Source organism: Balaenoptera borealis (assembly GCF_965194805.1).
Source record: "Balaenoptera borealis genome assembly, chromosome: 15".
Lineage (NCBI taxonomy): Eukaryota > Metazoa > Chordata > Mammalia > Artiodactyla > Balaenopteridae > Balaenoptera > Balaenoptera borealis.
In genome coordinates this window covers 32,818,247-32,836,531 of record NC_138871.1, presented here as the reverse complement: position 1 = coordinate 32,836,531, position 18,285 = coordinate 32,818,247, and the positions used below count along the sequence as shown (strand labels likewise).

General features: G+C 44.6%; 1 protein-coding gene across 1 annotated transcript in view; it reads left to right on the top strand.

Annotated features, from left to right (window-relative positions):
• ANTXR1 (ANTXR cell adhesion molecule 1) overlaps positions 1 to 18,285 on the top strand; it is a 241,630-nt gene that overhangs the window by 180,792 nt on the left and 42,553 nt on the right. The window contains exon 17 of the mRNA XM_082356369.1: positions 4,271 to 4,351. Coding sequence (XP_082212495.1) covers positions 4,271 to 4,351 — 81 coding nt within the window. The remainder of the gene's footprint in view (positions 1 to 4,270; positions 4,352 to 18,285) is intronic.

Below are 18,285 nucleotides of genomic sequence, written 5' to 3'. Positions count from 1 at the left end.
GACATGGTCGAAATTGGATATGAAGGGGTGGCAGAGGGAGAGGAGGTGAGAATGATTCTCTGGTGTCCGCCTTGCCCGTCTGGATGTCAGTGGTGCCATGGACCAAGGCAGGGAATGAAAAAGGAGGAGCAGATTGGGGAAAAATTGTTCAGTATGTGATGTCTGGTTTTTTTATACCTGTGATACGTTTACATTACAACTAAGATTCAGTGGGTATTTGGATCTGGAGCTCAAGAGAGGACTAAGCTGAAGATAGAATGTGTGAGCCATGGGCAGACAGGTGGAAGTTTGACCCATGGGACCAGGTGAGAGTAGTCAAAGTGAGCATTCAGCCTGGGGGTGAGACTAGAAGTGGGGGGCAGCAAGGGGACGCCAGCACATCATGTGTAAACAGAGGGGAGGGGCAGAAGAGGCTGAAAAGGATCATGAGAGAGAAAGGAAGGAGCAGGCAGAGAGGGAGAGGCCCAGAGCATCTGATCGCTCTAAAGAATCAAGTAAAATGAGGGCACAGGTGGCCAAGGCGTTTGGTAGCCGCGAGGCTGTGGGCAGCCTTAGCGAAGCAGCTTTGGTGGAGTGTTGGGGTCATCAAACACTGTCAGAGAAGCCAGAGGGAAAGGGGGGGAATGGAGTTGGAGGAGCACCAAATGTAGGACGGGTAGATCCATGCTTGTAAGGTTCAAATTATTGGATTCTTACACTCCGCATTACATTCATTTCCATCTTTCTCCAGAGACTCCCAATTTTTCATGTTAATGACTTTACCCCATCGTTGATAAGGCTGAATGAATACTTTCTGTGAGACAAGTATCTTACTTCAATATCTAATTGTAAGCCTTTTAACAAATCTATAGGGTAGACAGTATTATTATCTCTTTTTTTAAAGATGAGAAAGGTAAGGCTTAAGGACATGAAACAGCTTGTCCGAGGCTGCAGCAGAGCTGGTGAGGGGCAGCCCCAGAATACAAACAGTCTGAATCCAGTCATTTTGTGCTTAAATAGCACTCTATGATCTGTTGCCTCAAAGAAACACAATGCTTTCTCCTGGTGTTACACATCTAGGTGGTTTCTGCCCCTTTGCCCTGCATGGAGCTTTAGATTTCTGCTGAGTTAATTAATACACTTCCTCAACAGCTACTTTTTCTTTCAGCCCCATCTCATTGCTCCTCATTTGTCAAGGAGTTGAGTGATCAGTGCACAGAACACTGAGGGTGGGATAATTTACAAAGCCAAATTCCCAGAGTCCCCCAAAAAAAGGGAAAGAAAAAGAAAAAGAGGCATTCTTCCAGGAAATCCACCTGGTTATATCCTGAAATATAAATGCTTATCCCAAAGAACCTTAAAGGAAAACATTTAACTGATCCTTGAAATGGTTTAATGCAGAAAACCATGCTGAACCCAGCAGCGGTCCTTCCAGCATTCTAAAGTCATTTCAAAATATTTTTAGAGGTTTTTGTAAATACTTGGCCAAGAGAGATGAGAAACATTACACTTAGCAAGACAAAGTTGAATCCACAAGAACTCGAGCAACAGAGTTGATAAAGGTTCAAGAGCACATTTTTTGTATCTAAATAAAACCCACCAGAAAATAATTTCAAAACACCAAGTCTTCGAGGTGGCATTCTTAAATGGATGCTGCCACTACAAAAGCTTTGTGGCAAGGAACTTGAAGTTTCTAGACTCTCCCAGCCTTTCAGCATTATCCTTCAAAGACCTCTTCCAGATCGGTGTTTTCAAACATGCCCGACTGAGACCCCAACAGGAAATACATGTTGGCCCAGTATATGCTTATGCGTGCACAAGTGTGCATTCACTTCACACACTCATACACACACCCATGCATACTTATCCTCACCATTTGCCCTTAACTCAAATATTTTCCTTCCTATTTTATTTTATTTGTTAAAAATTCTGGTCCTAATACACAAAATTTTTTCATGAGGGCTTGAAGAGTCGCAATCCACAGTTTAGAAACCCTGTTCTAAAGGATCTGCACAGGCAAGAACCTGCAACTGGTGTAACAGAAAGTATACGAGCTTTGCGCAGGGAACTATATTCAATATCCTGTGATAAACCATAATGGAAAAGAATATTTTTTAAAAAGAATGTATATATATGTATAACTGAATCACTTTGCTGTACAGTAGAAATTAACACAACATTGTAAATCAACTATACTTCAATTTAAAAAATAATCGATGCAATTAAAAAAAATATTTTAAGAAAGAAAGTATATGAGCTTTGGAATTAGACAGACATGGAGTGGGGTCCAATCACACCTCTCCAGTTTACACACTGTGTGCCTTTGGGCAAGTTAGTTGATCTCTCTGATTCCCTCTCCATAACCCTTTGGAATTGCTGGGAGAATGAAATGAGCAGACACATAGAAAAGCACCTAGCCCAGCACTTAGTAGCACTGAATGCATTCATTCGTCCAACAAATATTCACTGAGCACGAGAAGCTGTCCTAAGGGCTGGGCATACAGCAGTTAACAAAACCAATAGCACCTCTGTTTTCATGGAGTTCACATTCCAGATGGCAGAGACAGACACTAAGCAAATAAACATAGACTATGTCAGGGAGTGACAAGGGCTGTATTGGTTTCGTATTGTTGCTATAACAAATTACCACTAACTTAGTGGCTTAAAACCACACAAATTTATTATCTTACAGTTCTGGAGGTTGGAAGCCCAAAATGGGTCACACTGGGCTAAAACCAAGGTGAGGCCAGGGCTTCATTCCTGCTGGAGGCCCTAGGAGAGACTCCATCTCCATGTCTTTTCCAGATTCCAGAAGCTGCCCACACTCATTGGCTTATGGCCCCCTCTCCTCCCCAAAGCCAACAACAGTGGGTTGAATCCTTCTCACATGGGATCACATTCACTCTGCTTCTGTCGCCCCATCTCCTTCTCTGACTCTGACCTTCCTACCCCCCTCTGTTAAAGACCCATATGGTTAGATTGGGTCCACCCGATGATCCAGAATCATGTCCCCACCTCCAGATCCTTAACTTAGTCACATCTGCAGAGTCCTTTTTGCAATGAAAGGGAACATATTCACAGGTTCTAGAGAGTAGGATGTCATCTTTGGAGGTGGAGGGGAGCAGATTTTCCTGGTCACCACAAGAGTGATGAAGGGAAATAAGACAAAATAAAGTGACTTCTGCCTGTTGATGGAGTCACCAACCAGGGTTAATAATAAGAGCAAAGCTGGGACTTCCCTGGTGGCACAGTTGTTAAGAATCCGCCTGCCAGTGCAGGGGACATGGGTTCGAGCCCTGGTCCAGGAAGATCCCACATGCCGTGGAGCAACTAAGCCCGTGCACCGCAACTACTGAGCCTATGTGCCACAACTACTGAAGCCTGCACCCCTAGAGCCCGTGCTCTGCAACAAGAGAAGCCACCGCACTGAGAAGCCGGTGCACCACAATGAAGAGTAGCCCCTGTTCTTGGCAACTAGAGAAAGCCCACCCACAGCAATGAAGACCCAATGCAGCCAAAAAATTAAAAAATAGTAATAATAAGAAAAGCAAGGCTAAATAAATGTCTTTTTTTTTCTTCTATTAGTGTTTGCAGTGGCAGAAACCAGCCTCTGCTCAGCATGTCTAGGGAACTAGAACGTTAGACTGCCTTTGCCACATGCTGTGAAAACTTTAGCACTCATAGGCTCCCTCCTTCCAGATTCAACCAATCACCTACAACTCCAAAGGGGGTTGTGATTTGTGGTGATCCATGATCTTTGGTCATTTGTCCGTCGAGCCTGGGATTCCAGAGCCCATCATAGGGACAGCCATGGATCTGTGCCCCAGGGGCCTTTCATTGGTCTCACCCTGTCCATGCTTCTATTTAGTCACTTTCCTGCCTGAATCTGTCCTCACTGTTTCATTTGTAAACTCTGGACACTAAGTGGGAAGAAAAAACTTTAGTGCAAGTTGAAAAGATTGACTTGCGGTGTGAGGAGTTGCCCGGGAATATGATGAGGGCAAAAGCTGAGAGCCTGAATGAATCCTCCGTGTCTGCAAATCTGAGGCTGCACTAAAGTCGCAGATGTCTCCTGCCCGAGCATCAGGGTCCTCTGGGATGTGTCTCTCCTCCTCCTCCATTCCTGAGGCCCACATTTTGAACTTAGGGACTAGAGAGTCACATCCTATGGCAACTGCATTGCTGGTGAAGTGTGGTTCACATGACTTAAGAAGCATGGAAGTTTCTGCCTGTCTGTGCTGGCCCCTGGTCTGATTTCAGATGTAATCTTGGTGCATTTGTTTTATTTCAGGGAAAACTGGATGCCCTGTGGGTCCTACTAAGGAAAGGCTACGATCGTGTGTCCGTGATGCGTCCACAGCCAGGAGACACGGTAGGATTCATTAACGGTGTCGCACACACGCGTTCTTTTTGCACTCTCTCTCTCCCTCTCTCTGACTGTGGAGCTAGAATAACTCCAGATGTAGGAATCCAGCTATGATTTCATGTTGTGACAAATCAGACACTAATTTTCAAAACTTGGGTTTTTACAAGACCTTGAGTTTCGACTTGCTTTTTTGAAAAGGATTTTGACAGAAATAGCTTAGCTTTAATGTCCTAGGACTTGAGCTTCTGAGTTTACAGGTACAGTGTGTGAATAAAGCAGGACTGGCTCTTCCTCAGGTAGCTCCAGGGGAGGGGCCTGCTGTTCCTCAGCCACAGTGGCCAGTGGTGACAAGCAGGACGCCAGGGCCACAGGATGGAGCGAGGGAATAGGGGCCACAGAAAACTCCCCCATCTTCCAGCAGGCATTGGGCCCAACTGGTCCAGGATCACAGGAGGACCTTCCACCCTGGTGAGGGTTTGCCCTGAACCTGTCAGGGCCAAGCTCAGATGTCTCAACTAGAAGGAGATAGAAAGGGAGGAGGCATCAGAGGCCTTAGAAACCATCTAGCCCAAGTACTCATTTTGTAAGTGAGGAAACAGAGGACAAGACAAGCTGAATATTGTGTTCTGTTCGGATAGTAACAATGCTGGAAACAAACTCAATTCTGCTGTAATCACACCATTGCTATGTCTTCCGGGAAGAGTTAGTCTCTCTTTCATAAAATCTACAGAGCAAAGCTGGGGACCAAATTCTCCCTCAACTACCCGCGACCTGCGTCTTGCATCCGCTGCTCCGGGAATCAAGCACGTGAACCCAAAAGCAAAATCAAGGTGTCTAATTTGGGGCTCCTTTCAAACCAGGTAGAGTTGGGTTTGAATCTTGCCTCCTTCCTGCCTGGAAAACTCCAGGCAAGTCACGTGATCTCTCTGAATTTCATCTTTATGAAGTAGTTGGTAATAACTACTTCACAGTGTGGCTGGTTGGAGAAGGTAATGTTTGTAAAGCATGTGGCCTAACGTTTGAACACTTAGTAATGCTTAGTCAGGGCATATATTATTAGGATTATTTACTTTGTGCTTTTCTACTGTCTGTGAAGGGTCGATGCAAAGCTTCAAACTATATTGCAATTGATGTGTGTCAGATATACCCACATGTTTACCCTGCCCACTCTGCAACATGGCACAACTAATAAAACACGAGAGCAGAGCCAGTTAGGCAGGCCCCCCTTCCTTTGCACCTGGTGACAGGTGACAGTGGGTGGCTTATGGATGAGGGGATTTGGTCTAAAGTTTCATAGCCTGTGCAGGCTGCTGCCAATTAGCTATTCCTGCTCCAGTTTGTGGCAGGGACAACAGGCAAGAATGACATTAAAAAAAAAGCCCCAGGCCATATAAGCGCTGGGCCAGCTTGGCCCTCATGACACGTGGAATTTGTATTTTGTCTGTGGATGTCAACAAGAACACATTTTGCCATAGCAGATTTGAAAGTACAAACTCTACAGCTAACAATGAGCCTAGGCCATCAACTTTGTACTCAGGGTGGTATCTGGCCTTATAAGTTATGCATATGGTTTCTGTGGAAAATTAAGAATTTTTTTTTAGCCTGCATGAGACTCACCTAACAGATTAAAAAAAAAAAAAAATAGGATCCCCAAATTCGGGTTCAGCAGTACTATTTTTTGTGATAGAACATGCTAGTCCAGTGAACAAGCCCGTTCTTCTCAGAGCAACTGAAAAACATCACTCAAATTTGTTAACATTCCATTCTCCGCTGACCAGTTTGGCAGAAACAAATTTCTAAACTGGGTCAAGCAGAGAAGGGAGTGTAGGAAAGAAGAAGGATAGAGAGAAATATTATGGTATATAAGATAGAAGAACCAAAACTGTTTGAGGGCAAAAGGCTGATGGGATAAATCCAACAACAATGAAATGAAAATGGATGGAATTTCGTCTAGTGAGTCACACCTAGATTGAATCTATTATTTACTAATTCTGAATGAAAGTTTGTATTTCACATTTGAAGATGTTTTGTGTGCTTTTGAGAAATACGATTCCTCCTTGAATTTTCATTTCCCAATCACACCACATAATAGGTGCGAAGGACAGGCGGGCTGAGAATTAGGATACATTTGACTGTATTCTCAGCGGTGTTGCAAGTTATGATTGTTCAGCCTACTTTTAAATGGGCTTTCTGTATAGAAATCCTGCTAACATGTTTAAGACACATGCAAGAATAGTTGCAGAGAACTGTGTCCTTGTAGTCATGGTGACAGCCACAGACATCTAGGCGTACACATGGAGTTACACAAGAAAGGTCACAGATTAGGTAGGAACAGAAATTCACAGCTTCCTCATGGCAACTCAGGAAAGAATTCCAGGAGTAGAGAAGACTATACTGTAGCTTATTATTACATGCTTACTCTGTATTGTTTTGCATAATCTTAGGAGACTCGCTACAGACCTGACTTCCTTGCACGGGGATAAGTCTGTAAGAATTCCTCAGCACTGATTTATGGGGCTGACCACATTTTCCATAAACTCAAAATGACTGCATCCAGGCATGTGCTCGTGAACACGAGTCACAGGTTCTGAATTTTCCCTTTAAAACAAAAACAAAAACAAACATCACCTAATTACATTCTCATTCTGATTTGTTTCAAACATATGTTGACCTCACAGGAACCTGGCAATTCTTCCTTCTCAGTTCCTGTCTGCTCCATCCTTCCCCCAATGAACCCACCCTAGCCCTACAGAGGCAGACACGGGCTCACCGGTAGAGCCTCTGAGGCTGCTGGAAAAGCTGAGAGCTTCCAGCCTCCACTGTAGAGCAAAGGGCTCCAGGAGGCCTGAGCCCAGAGCCACATCCTTCCCTGGGATTGGTGCCCAGCTCCTGGGAGCTGTCCAAGCCCAGGGTCAGGGGAAACATGAATGGGATGACAGCAGGAGACATGAATGCTTTCTGTCCACCACCACCCATCTTCCTCTTTCTGCCTGGGGTGGGCTCACAGTCCTATTGTTTGTTGGAGCCCACCAAGAGATCCTGAGCAAACATAAAAGAGAAAGTACCAGAAGAAGCCACTTAAAAAGCAAACCAGCAACACATCCGATCCTAAAATTTAAAGCGTTCACTAAGCGTATGGTATCCTTTGCTTAAACCATCCCCCGGGTTCCAGTATATAGCCACTGTTGTGCTCTTTCTAAAACACGGATCTCAGTGTAACATCCCAAGGCTTCAGACTGGCAAAGACTAGGAAGGAGACCCAAATCCTTAGCTTGATTTAGAAAGGCTTCCCTTATCATTTCATCTGCTACTCCCTCCAGGTTCCCCCATCACTCCAAATAGGTTTCCAGCCACCTAGAATTGCTCACCATTCCCTGAACGTGCCAGAATCTTTTGTGTCTCTGTTCCTTTGCATATTCTAGTTTCTCTGCTTGGAATGTCTTTCCCATCATCTCTACCGAGTGAACTGTCACCTTGGTAAGATTGTTCATTGTCCCTGCAGTATCCCTGTAAACACAAAAAGGTGCTGTCCGGACCTGGGCTTTAAAGGGGGCGTTGCCAAAGCAGGGCATATTCACAGAGACTTACCAAGAAAGTCTGGAAATTAGAACCTGTATCCCATGAGCATTTTCCAGGATGCTCCCCAAGGCTTCCTACACACCAGGGCCACTCTGACTTTAGAAAGTTTGCTCACCATTCAAGGAGAAATGGCGGAAGGAATTAGGAATGTTCAGTCTGAGGAAGGAGATTTAAAGGACCCTGAGAGCTTTTTCACTCGGTCATTTCTTGGTCATCACATTATGCACCCCTTTTATAAACTATCTTTAATCACTTAACCATGTTTGAGGAATAATCTTTCTATGCCATTCATATCATTATATAATATCATTTTAATGGCTGTGTCATATTCCTTTGTCAATCTGTGACATAATATTTCGCCCTATCTTCTCTTTTTGGATATTTATTTCCAAGTGTTTATTTTTATAAATGAAGCTGTAATCGGTACGCTTGTTGCCAAATCATTGTGCACATTCATGAATGTTTCCTTGGGATTAGGCATGCAGCTATCTGCTGGATTGACCAACATGAGAAATTTTAAAGCTTTGATAACGAGGCCAGATTGGCCTCATTCTTCGTTATTGCCTGAAACACTGTGTGAATTAATCCTAGAGTCAGCATCAATGAAAAACCCATCTCCCATTAACATTATTAAACTTAGCTATTTGATAGGTGCTAATTTAATTTGCATTTTCTGTTATTGAAGTGAAACATTTTTTTCAAATATTTATTTTCCCTTTTGTCAATTGCCTATATATGCCCTCAGCCCATTTTTCTACTGTATATTTTAGCATTGATTTTTTTTTGATTTTTTGTTTTTTTTTTTTTTTTGGTTGCTCCGGGTCTTAGTTCCGGCATGCGAACTCTTAGTTGCAGCATGCATGTGGGATCTAGTTCCCTGGTCAGGGATTGAACCCTCGTCCCCTTCATTGGAAGGCAGATCCTTAACCACTGCACCACCAGGGAAGTCCCTAGCATTGATTTTTATATGGCCATTTGCTTAACTCATCTTCATTCATTCATTAGTCAAATGCTTTGAGGACCCAGTTTATGTCAGACCCTGTGCTATACATTAAGTATATGATGCTCACGTCATGAAACTTAAAGTCTAACATTATATATATATATATATATATATAATATACATATACATATGCAAAGTTTTTCTAGCTTGTCATATACTTTTTAAGTTTTTAAAAATATATTGAAGTTACCTATAATTTTATAGTTAAATCTATGAATCTTTATAATTTCTGCCTTTGGTGTCAAACTTACAACAGTCTTCTCTACTCCAGGATGACATAAATTTTCACAAAAATTTTCTACTACTTCTATTCCCTCAGTCTTACTTTTGGGTGGTAATGTGAGTTGGCACCTTTTCTGTATCTTCCTGTGTCTTTTTATTGTAAATTTGGGAGAAGTGCCCTCAGGAGCTATCAGACATATATTAAACCAGAAGCCCTGGAACATTATCTTAAAGCCTTTGAAGTACAGAACATGACTTGGATTTACTCTGGGTCATCCCAGAAGACAGAACTAGAGCCACACGTAGAAGTTACAGTGAAGCATATTTCATCTAAAGAATTGAAGGACGAATTTCAACAACAAATGGGCTTCCCCAGGGATGACTGGGCTTGCTCCATGTTACCAAACAGGGATAAAATCAGTTAAACCACTGGGCCAGGATATAGTAGAGGATTCCTGCAGCAGATCACTGGTTCTCCAACTTGAGCACAGAATCACCCAGAAGTTTTGTTAAAACCCAGGTAGCTGGATCTCACTCTCACAGTTTCTGACTTAGCAGGTCTGGGGTGGGGCCTGGGAACTAGCATTTCTAACAAGCTCCCAGGTGATGCTGATGCTGCTGGTCTGGGGAAACCAGTGAGATAAATGGAACGAGATGTCCATCAAAATCCCTCTAACCCTGACTGCTTGGGATTCGAAGTCAACATTTCTGTGCTTATTTGACCACCGACCACTACTTTCCTATGTTTCTCCACAGAACACCTATTGACATGATTGGTGACTACTCTAGCTGAAGCCTAAATATTAAGTCCCAACCAATTGTAGAGAAATCTTGCCAGCTGCAGACAGTTTTGTTCCTAGATTACTAATTTCAAACCCAGAAATGTAAGGGAGCTTCAGAGATCAGAGTTCACGGAATCCGGTGATTTCCAACGTGCACCTTGTGATCACCTGGGGAACTTTAAAGCCCTGATGCCAGGGTCCCACCCCAGAGGTTCTATTTAATTTGTCTGTGATGAAGTCTGGATACTGGGATTTTAAAAGCTCCCCAGGTCATTCTAATGTGCAACTGGAGTTGAGAATCAGTGATCTGGTCCAATTCCCTATTTCTCATCCCAGGCAACATCTTTTCTTTCCTTCCTGGAACAATTTGAAGGCAACTCTCCACATCCCTTCAAAAACTCTATGCCTGTGTCTCATAGGCATAAGGGAAATGGATGATTACAATCTTCATGTGCTCACAGCAGTCCCTTTCTTCTCTGGAAGACGGTAAACATAGATCCTGCCTGCTACAATATTGTTACTGCTTGGGTAAAGAGGATGGAAAAGAGAAAATATAACTCTGCCTCGTATGTCTTTTCTGGATGGAATTCCGTCAAAATATCAACCCGCCTAAACCCTCCCCAGCTTTAATGCCCCACCCCCTTCATGTGCTCTGGGAGGAGCCACTGGGGTTGGATGTCTTCTTTGTTTTCAGCTCCTTTGTTTCTCCCAGATCTGGCATTGGGGGGCTGGTACATTCCATGACTATCAGCAAGAACAAAATACTAAGGCACACTCTGAGCTTGTTTTGCAAGGCTGGGCCTCATGGCAATCAGAAGAGACCCAGGAAGCACACACGTAGATGTACATAAACAACGTTTGAAACTCATCTGAAGCACAGCCCTGGAGGTTGTGAAATCCGCTACCCGAACTCCAGCCCCAGGGCTGCCGTCTGCACAGCTGTTTCCAATAAGGGAGCTGAGCCGGTCACATGGGTCCCTGTGGCTCCCTACTGCCGCAGAGGCGAGAATGATCCGGGCAGGTTATCTCCAAGGGGAGAGAGCATCCTCAGCCCACTCCTTCGAAAGCAGATGAGCCTCCTGAAAACATAAGCAGACTCAGAGAGAGTGTCTACACTCTGTTTCTCTCTCTTTTCTCCCTTCTCCACATTCCCTGCATTACCTCTTCCTTCTTCCTTCTTTGCCTTGGCTGCCTTCCCTCAAACATCCTTTCATCAAATTTCATCTATTGTGCCCCCGCTAAGAACCCATCGCTGGGCTGGGCACCAGGGATGCCAACTAGAATAGGACTTAATTCTGGCTTCCTGGAGTTCAGCGTATGAGTTGAAAGAGAAGAGAGCATCAAGCATTGTATTGATTGCAGATGCTTATAGAAGCACAAATCCATTCACAAGAACAAATCCATTTTACAGAGCAGAAACTGAGACTCAGGGGAGGTTATTAACTTTCCCAAGGACACACAGTTGGGAAGGGACAGATCTAGGGCTTAATTCAGGACAATCAGATTTGAAGTCCACACTCAGAATTCCTTAAATCCTTCATGCATTCAACAGATACTTGCTGAACACTTTCTATGAGACGAGCACTGAGTTTGTGCTGGCTGTTCATCGATTAGTAAGCTGTGTCCCTTCCCTTGAGAAGCAGGGACAAACTGTTAAGGCCCCAAACACCACCCTGTGTGAAAGGCTCTGTGGTGAATGTGAGAGGTGGGGAGGAGTATGCCCAGGAAGGGCATTTCACCAGCCTTGGTGTTAAAACTGACTTCTAGAAGTGGCATTTAGGCTGAGACCAGAGGAGAGTAGTGGAGGGAGGCTCTTCTGTGAGAGGGAAGCTTGAGCAAGGATCTGGAGGTGGCCTGTGGCTCCCTTGGGGGACATGAGGAGCGGGGCTTGGTGGAGGCAGTGCGAGGCAGCCAGCGGAGGAGCGGGGAGAGGGAACAGCATGGATGCTGGTCGTGGAGCCCACTCTGGGGACAATGGAGAATCACCACCAAGTGTTTTAGGCAGAGTTGTGGTCAGGTTGTGTTTTAGAAAAGTCATGCTGGCTGCAGCGTGGAGATGGTGGCATCCTGACCAGAGGCAGTGGCAGGAGGAGGAAAGAGTCTGGATTCAGGAGAGGTTGTGGAAACAGAATGACTGGATTTGGTAACTGGCTGGCGTAGAGGATGAGAGAGGGGGCTGTCAAGGAGGACCTCCACATTTTGATCTGAGCCGACTGTGACATCGTTCACCAGGATGGGGGCACAGGAAGAGCTTTGGGAGGGAAGATGAGGACTTAGCTTTTTAACTTATCGAGTTTGAGGTACCACGGAGCATCTAGAGCACAAACTTTCAGGAGCTGCTCACTCTCAGAGTCATATACGTGCAGGGTGGGCACCTGCAGTACCTAGATGCCCACTTGTATCACCCAATCTGTGCAGGAGGCAGTTTTGCTCTAGTGAGAGTTCTGAGCTGGAGACAAAGATTTGGGCATCATCAGCATGGTGGTTGAGACCAGTGTGAATAGATGCAGAGCCCAGGGAGAGTATGGAGAGAGAGAAGGGAAATAGGTTAAGTGTTGAACCCCTAGGGTCACATCCTTTGAGTTTAGGTGGGGAAAGAAAGAGGAGAAGAAGAAGGAAACTAAGAAGGACCAGCCAGAGAAAGAGCAGGTGTGACAGGAGAGTCTGGGGTCATGGAAGCCAAGGGAAGATGGTACATCACGGAGGAGGGTGGGGTCAACGGGGTCAAGTATGGGAAATTTAGATGCAAGCTGACAAGTCCTCTAATTAGATTAGCAGTAACAAGGTCCTCGTGGCCTTGGTGACCTGGGTTCAGTGCAATGATGGGGGCAGGAGTGAAGCTTAGTGGAAAATGGGAAGGGAGAGCCAAAGCGGTAGCTGGAGGAGAGCTGGAGTTGAAAGAAGCTCTTTGTTTGGTTAGGATGAAGGGCTTGAGAATGATTAAGTGCTCATGACAGAAGCCCAGGAGGGGAAGAGGCTGAAGAGCTCATTGATGGAGGGCAGGAGCCCCTAGGAGGACTTAGATGACCTACAGCCTAGGAAATGCCACTCTTCCTTAGTGATCTGGGGGGCAGAGCCCAAGATGGGCTCTCAGGTATGGGTGAGAGGGCAGGAAGCTGAGGCACCCATTCAATGGCCTCTGTCTTCCCTGTGATAGGCTAGCTGAGTGGGACAGGTGAAGGTAAAGTGAGGAGAGGAAACCAGCCCCACCTTTGGAATCCCATCCCTCCCATGCATCAGCACTTTCTTCAGTTCCAGGGTGGGTGTCTCCACTTCATGCAAGAAACATGGTAATTTGGGATGCAATGTTACATGCAATTCACTTCAAAACTCCACCCCCAAGAGAACCCACTGTTGGTCCCTTGACTATATCGCTGTATGTTTTATTCCTTGGTGGCAGAATGGAAATAATGATCTTCTCTACCCATGACACCTAAAGAGCAGTGCTAACTGCTTTGGGAAATTTTGTTTTATTCTTGTTTTGTTTTGTTTTGTTTTGTTAATGGAGGCCTCCCACTTCTCCAATAAGTTAATACCCTAATATCTAACAAGTACCAATAAACTAGTTTTATACCAGGTTATAACTGGCTACTTAAGAGTGGGAATTGTTTGCTGGGCACACAGGCACCTAGATGTGCAGGCCATGCCCTGTGACAGAGGTCCACCCTGAACACCACTGGGCAGGTCAACCTCCCTGGGACAGGCATGCATCCTACCTCAGAAAGGGGTACCTTTTCCTGATTCACACAAAGGCACCATGTGAGCTAGTGATGACCCCCATCATTTGAAAATAGAAAGCAATTCATTTCCTCCCAAGGATTGCTTTAGATACCTCTGAAAATATTGCCCCATCCAATGGGTTGCCCCAATTTTGCCATTCCTCGTAACATCCTTTCACCATTTCTTGTACTCACTAAAAAAGCATTTACATAGTTAATAGAGTCTTTACCCTGTATTATTATTCTTTATTCACTTGTAATCATACATGTATATAACTTAGTGGCTAATTCTTTCATTTAATGTTATCCCTATAAGCATAAGGGGGAAACAATTTTTCAAATTACTAGGCAATTAAAATCATTAAAGCCACTGTTTTATCTGTGCTAAGACATTCTTTCTTGAATACTGGCAATTTTAAAGCACATGGGTGTCTGTGTAAAGACGTGAACATCCCTATTTGAACTGCTTGTTGGTGAAACAACAGATCCAACTGCATACATATCAGCGCATTCTAAGACACCCCCCAACAACATGGTGAAAATTGATGACTTGGGCAAGTCCCAGCATCCAGAATACACATGGTCGGTTGGTTGACATTCTGTGGAAAGTTCACCTGATCCTGCAGCTCTTACCAGTTATTTCCCTTTCACAGAAAAACCTTTTGCCTTTGAGACTCCTCACATCAGTTTTCCTCTGAATTTTCTTCACAGCATCTCTAGTAAACTCCTCTGTTCTGACAACACTGATCGGCAAAAATAAAATGAGCAGAGCAAACCCAAGAGCAGGAAATGTTTACTCAACTTATTAAGTATGCTCCTTATCAGCAAATACTGCTGACGTGCTGGGAAGGGCCCCATGGAAAAGGCAGACAAGCACAAGACCTCAAAGAACAGACAGCTAGTTGAGGAGATAGAAGAGATGGCGGTCAAGGTAGTTCCCGGGGTAGACCGAGAGAGAGCTGAAGGGAATGAGAGCCACAGAGGAAGGGCAATCGCTGGCAGCCTGAGAGGATAGGATACCTTCTCCAGGACTGGTAGGACTTGAATTGGGCTTTGGAGGGAAGTCGGGACTTAGTCAACAGACAGGATGTAGAAACGTCAAGGTAGCAGGTTTCCAGGACCAGCTTGCAGCCCATAAAGGCCAACCTGTGGAGTGAAAGGAGACATCTCAGGACGGAGTGCAAGGGATGAGTGTACCTCATAAGGCTGGAGGGGGAACAAGGATGAGATTTTACCACCCTGATGATCAGACTAAAAAATTTAGACTATAGCCATTTTGAGCTAATCTTCATCTGGGATAAATATTAGAGTGCCAAATTCAAGGTATTTTTTTAAAAATTTATTTATTTATTTTTGGCTGTGTTGGGTCTTTGTTGATGTGCACGGGCTTTCTCTAGTTGCGGTGAGTGGGAGCTACTCTTCTTTGCGGTGCACGGGCTTCTCATTGTGGTGGCTTCTCTTGTTGCAGAGCACGGGCTCAGGCGCCCGGGCTTCTGGAGTTTTGGCACGTGGGCTCAGTAGTTGTGGCTCACGATCTCTAGAGCACAGGCTCAGTAGCTGTGGTACACGGGCTTAGTTGCTCCACAGCATGTGGGATCTTCCCGGACCAGGGATCGAACCCGTGTCCCCTGCATTGGCAGACCGATTCTTAACCACTGCGCCACCAGGGAAGCCCCTAGAGTGCCAAATTATATTGTATTTTAAGACATTTAATCTCACACAGATTTTCTCAGAAGTTTTGCAAAGGTCTGGTTTGACTAGATATTAATAGAGTTTTCAATTGTTTTTAATGTATATAGAAAAATTGGCCATAGGCATCTTTGTCTTGCAGAATAGCCAGGTTCTACCAAGCTCAAGAACTCTATGGATGTGATGTGTTGGTAAATCGTTAATGGGCTATGGTAACGGTCCAAGCATGGATCAGGAGGCTTGAATGTAAATGGTGACATCAGGAATAAAAAGACATAGATGAAGGTGGCACTCTCTGAAACTGGTTGCAGCATGACATGGAGAAAGAGAGGGATCGTTTTCACCTTGAGAGACCCAAGTTAAATTCCCAGTGCTGCCCGGTGGCCTCCGTTACATTAATCATTAACTCACTGAGCTTCAGTTTCCTCATGAGTCAAAGTGATCCAGTAATCCCTACTTTTGTAGGTGTTGTCAGGATGAAATAAAATGATGAGTGTAAATAATTCAAACAGATGGGAGTTCATTTTCTTCCCTTCTTTCCCCTGAAAACTGCAATTGATTTCAGAGAAGTTTAGTTAGATCCCAACATGTGTGGAAAACTTCTTCTCAGAACTCATCTCTCATATTTAAATCAGCAGTGACCAAAAGAATCAAGTTATTGTATTAAAATCTATATGTGAAGGTCAGTTCATTCTTGCACAATAGATAATAAGCTTTATATTGAGTCTTTTCTTAGTCACTCTGCTCTTTAATTCAATTCACAGAACCGCTGGAAAAGTAAACATTTCTATCTAAACGTAGGGAAAAAAAGGTTTGCATAGAATATATTGGTTTATACTTTGAGTAAACAGGGATCTTCAAAATGTCTATTGGTGCCTGACACCAGGCTGTAAGTCCCCAACAGATCTGGAGAGAAAGTCCCATTTGCTAGCCACTGACTTCTGTCCTTACATAAACTTTTGTACGAATAGATCATTTAAGATAAAGGGAAAAAAAGCAAATCGTAGGAAATGCTCCTAGAGGGTGTGATTTATTTTGTCAGAGCCCCTTCCCTGGATGTTTGAATTCTCAGTAGTATTTATTCAGTTCTCACCCTTGGAAATCTCTCCTTCACTGTCTCATTGGAGAGGAACATGAGGACTTAGAATTCTTGGCTTACTTGCCTGAATTTACAACAGAAAACGTTCAAGACATCCTCTGTCCACAGCAGAAACCAAACTGTACCCAAAACCTGCAAAGTTAACTTTTTTCAGAGAAGTTAAACCCAAAATTGATGCTGCAAAATATACCATCTTGAGTTTTTTGGGGTTTTTTTTTTTGCACCACTTCCTGCTCCCAGGAGGAGGTCTCATTAAATGAGTAGATGTGAAGGCAACTGATGTGGTTGAAGTCTCTCCCTCCTCTTCCAATCCCCCATAATCTAACCCTCTTTTTCCGCACCCATACACACTTCCATACTCATCATCACCACCATTTTATAGCTTAGCTGATGACTCTCACCTTTGAATAGCCTCATCTCCCAAACAGCTGCAGCAACAGAAGGTCAAGATCTGGTATCAAGTTGCAAAGAGCAAACAGAGGAGAATTAAATACTAGGGGCGGAACAAGGCAGGGCTGGGTAATAAAGACACCCCTCTTGAGATTCTCTGATCTCATTTTTTTCCTTCCAAACAGAGTCAGGATTGAGGGAGGTGGGGCTTGGTTCTAGGGTCAAAACTTCACCCAAGTGTGTAACATTGTAGGAAGTTTTCTACTTTGTTCCAATGTGATGTTTATGTCTAGCCACTTGGCTGCCATGGGCCTGCTCCTCCAGCTGAGGGCATTGGAAAAGATCATCTCTAGGGAATCTACAGCTCTCCAATAGACCCCAATTGAGATTGATTCTAACCCAGGCTGGTGGGGAGTTCTGTTCTGGCCCGAAATTGTTGGGTTGAGTCTTAGATGGCAGAATCTGACTTAGGAGATCGCCTTCCAGAATTCACAGTATGGAGGAGCGCCAGCCTGCTGTAGACATCCACACGCACACCCGTCTTCTCCCGCCATCCCCATGACCACCCCACCTCAACCTGACCCTCAGTCTCAGGAACGGATTGGGGATTCCTCATGATCCCAGTCCTTTCATGTTCAAGGTGAGGAAATTGAGGTCCAGAAAGGTGATGGAGAGACCTCTAAACACTCCCAAGTACATTTTCTCAGTTGCTCCCCATCACTACCTTACTTATGTCCTATTTTCATATTAGGAAGATTAATGCTCTCATAAGAAGACCCTTGCTCCATTCAAGGTCACAAAGGGAATTAGTGGAAGTGGCAAGACCAGAACCCACCAGCCCTACACTGCCTGGCTCTCCTTGAGTCCTCACCCCAGGCCAGGAGAAGAGGGTGGGGGTCACGACTGGGCTTGATCTCTTAAAGAAAAGGTAAACCAGGCCGAATTTTGGAAGGTAGAGCTGGTCCCCGCCACCCAATCTCCTTCTTTCTTGTCCTCCTACCTTCTCCCACCTCCCAACACTGTTCCATTTTTATACCCTGCCCAAGATGACGTACCTGCCGATTGCCCTCCCACAGTGACCTGCCCTCCCATGCAGTGAGCTGTGTTCCCAAGTTACCTCATATTTTCTCTCCCTGATTCCACATCTGCCTACCTCCCCCTTTACCACCAACACTGTGTCTAAGATGGAGTACACCCACGCATTCAGCAAATAGGTCTTGAGCTCCTACCCTACCTCAGGTACCACGCTAAGCAACAGGGGGGACTTAGCATGAATGAAGCAAAGCCCCTGCCTTTGTGGGGTGTACATCAGAGTAGTCAGAAAAGCCCTAAACTAGAACTTAATGTAATAAGTGGTATGGAAGTATGGGGAGCATTTGAGGTTCCATGAGAACATGGAGCAAGGAGATTTAACCCAGACTAGGGGACCAGGGAAGACTTTGAAAAGAAGAGACCAT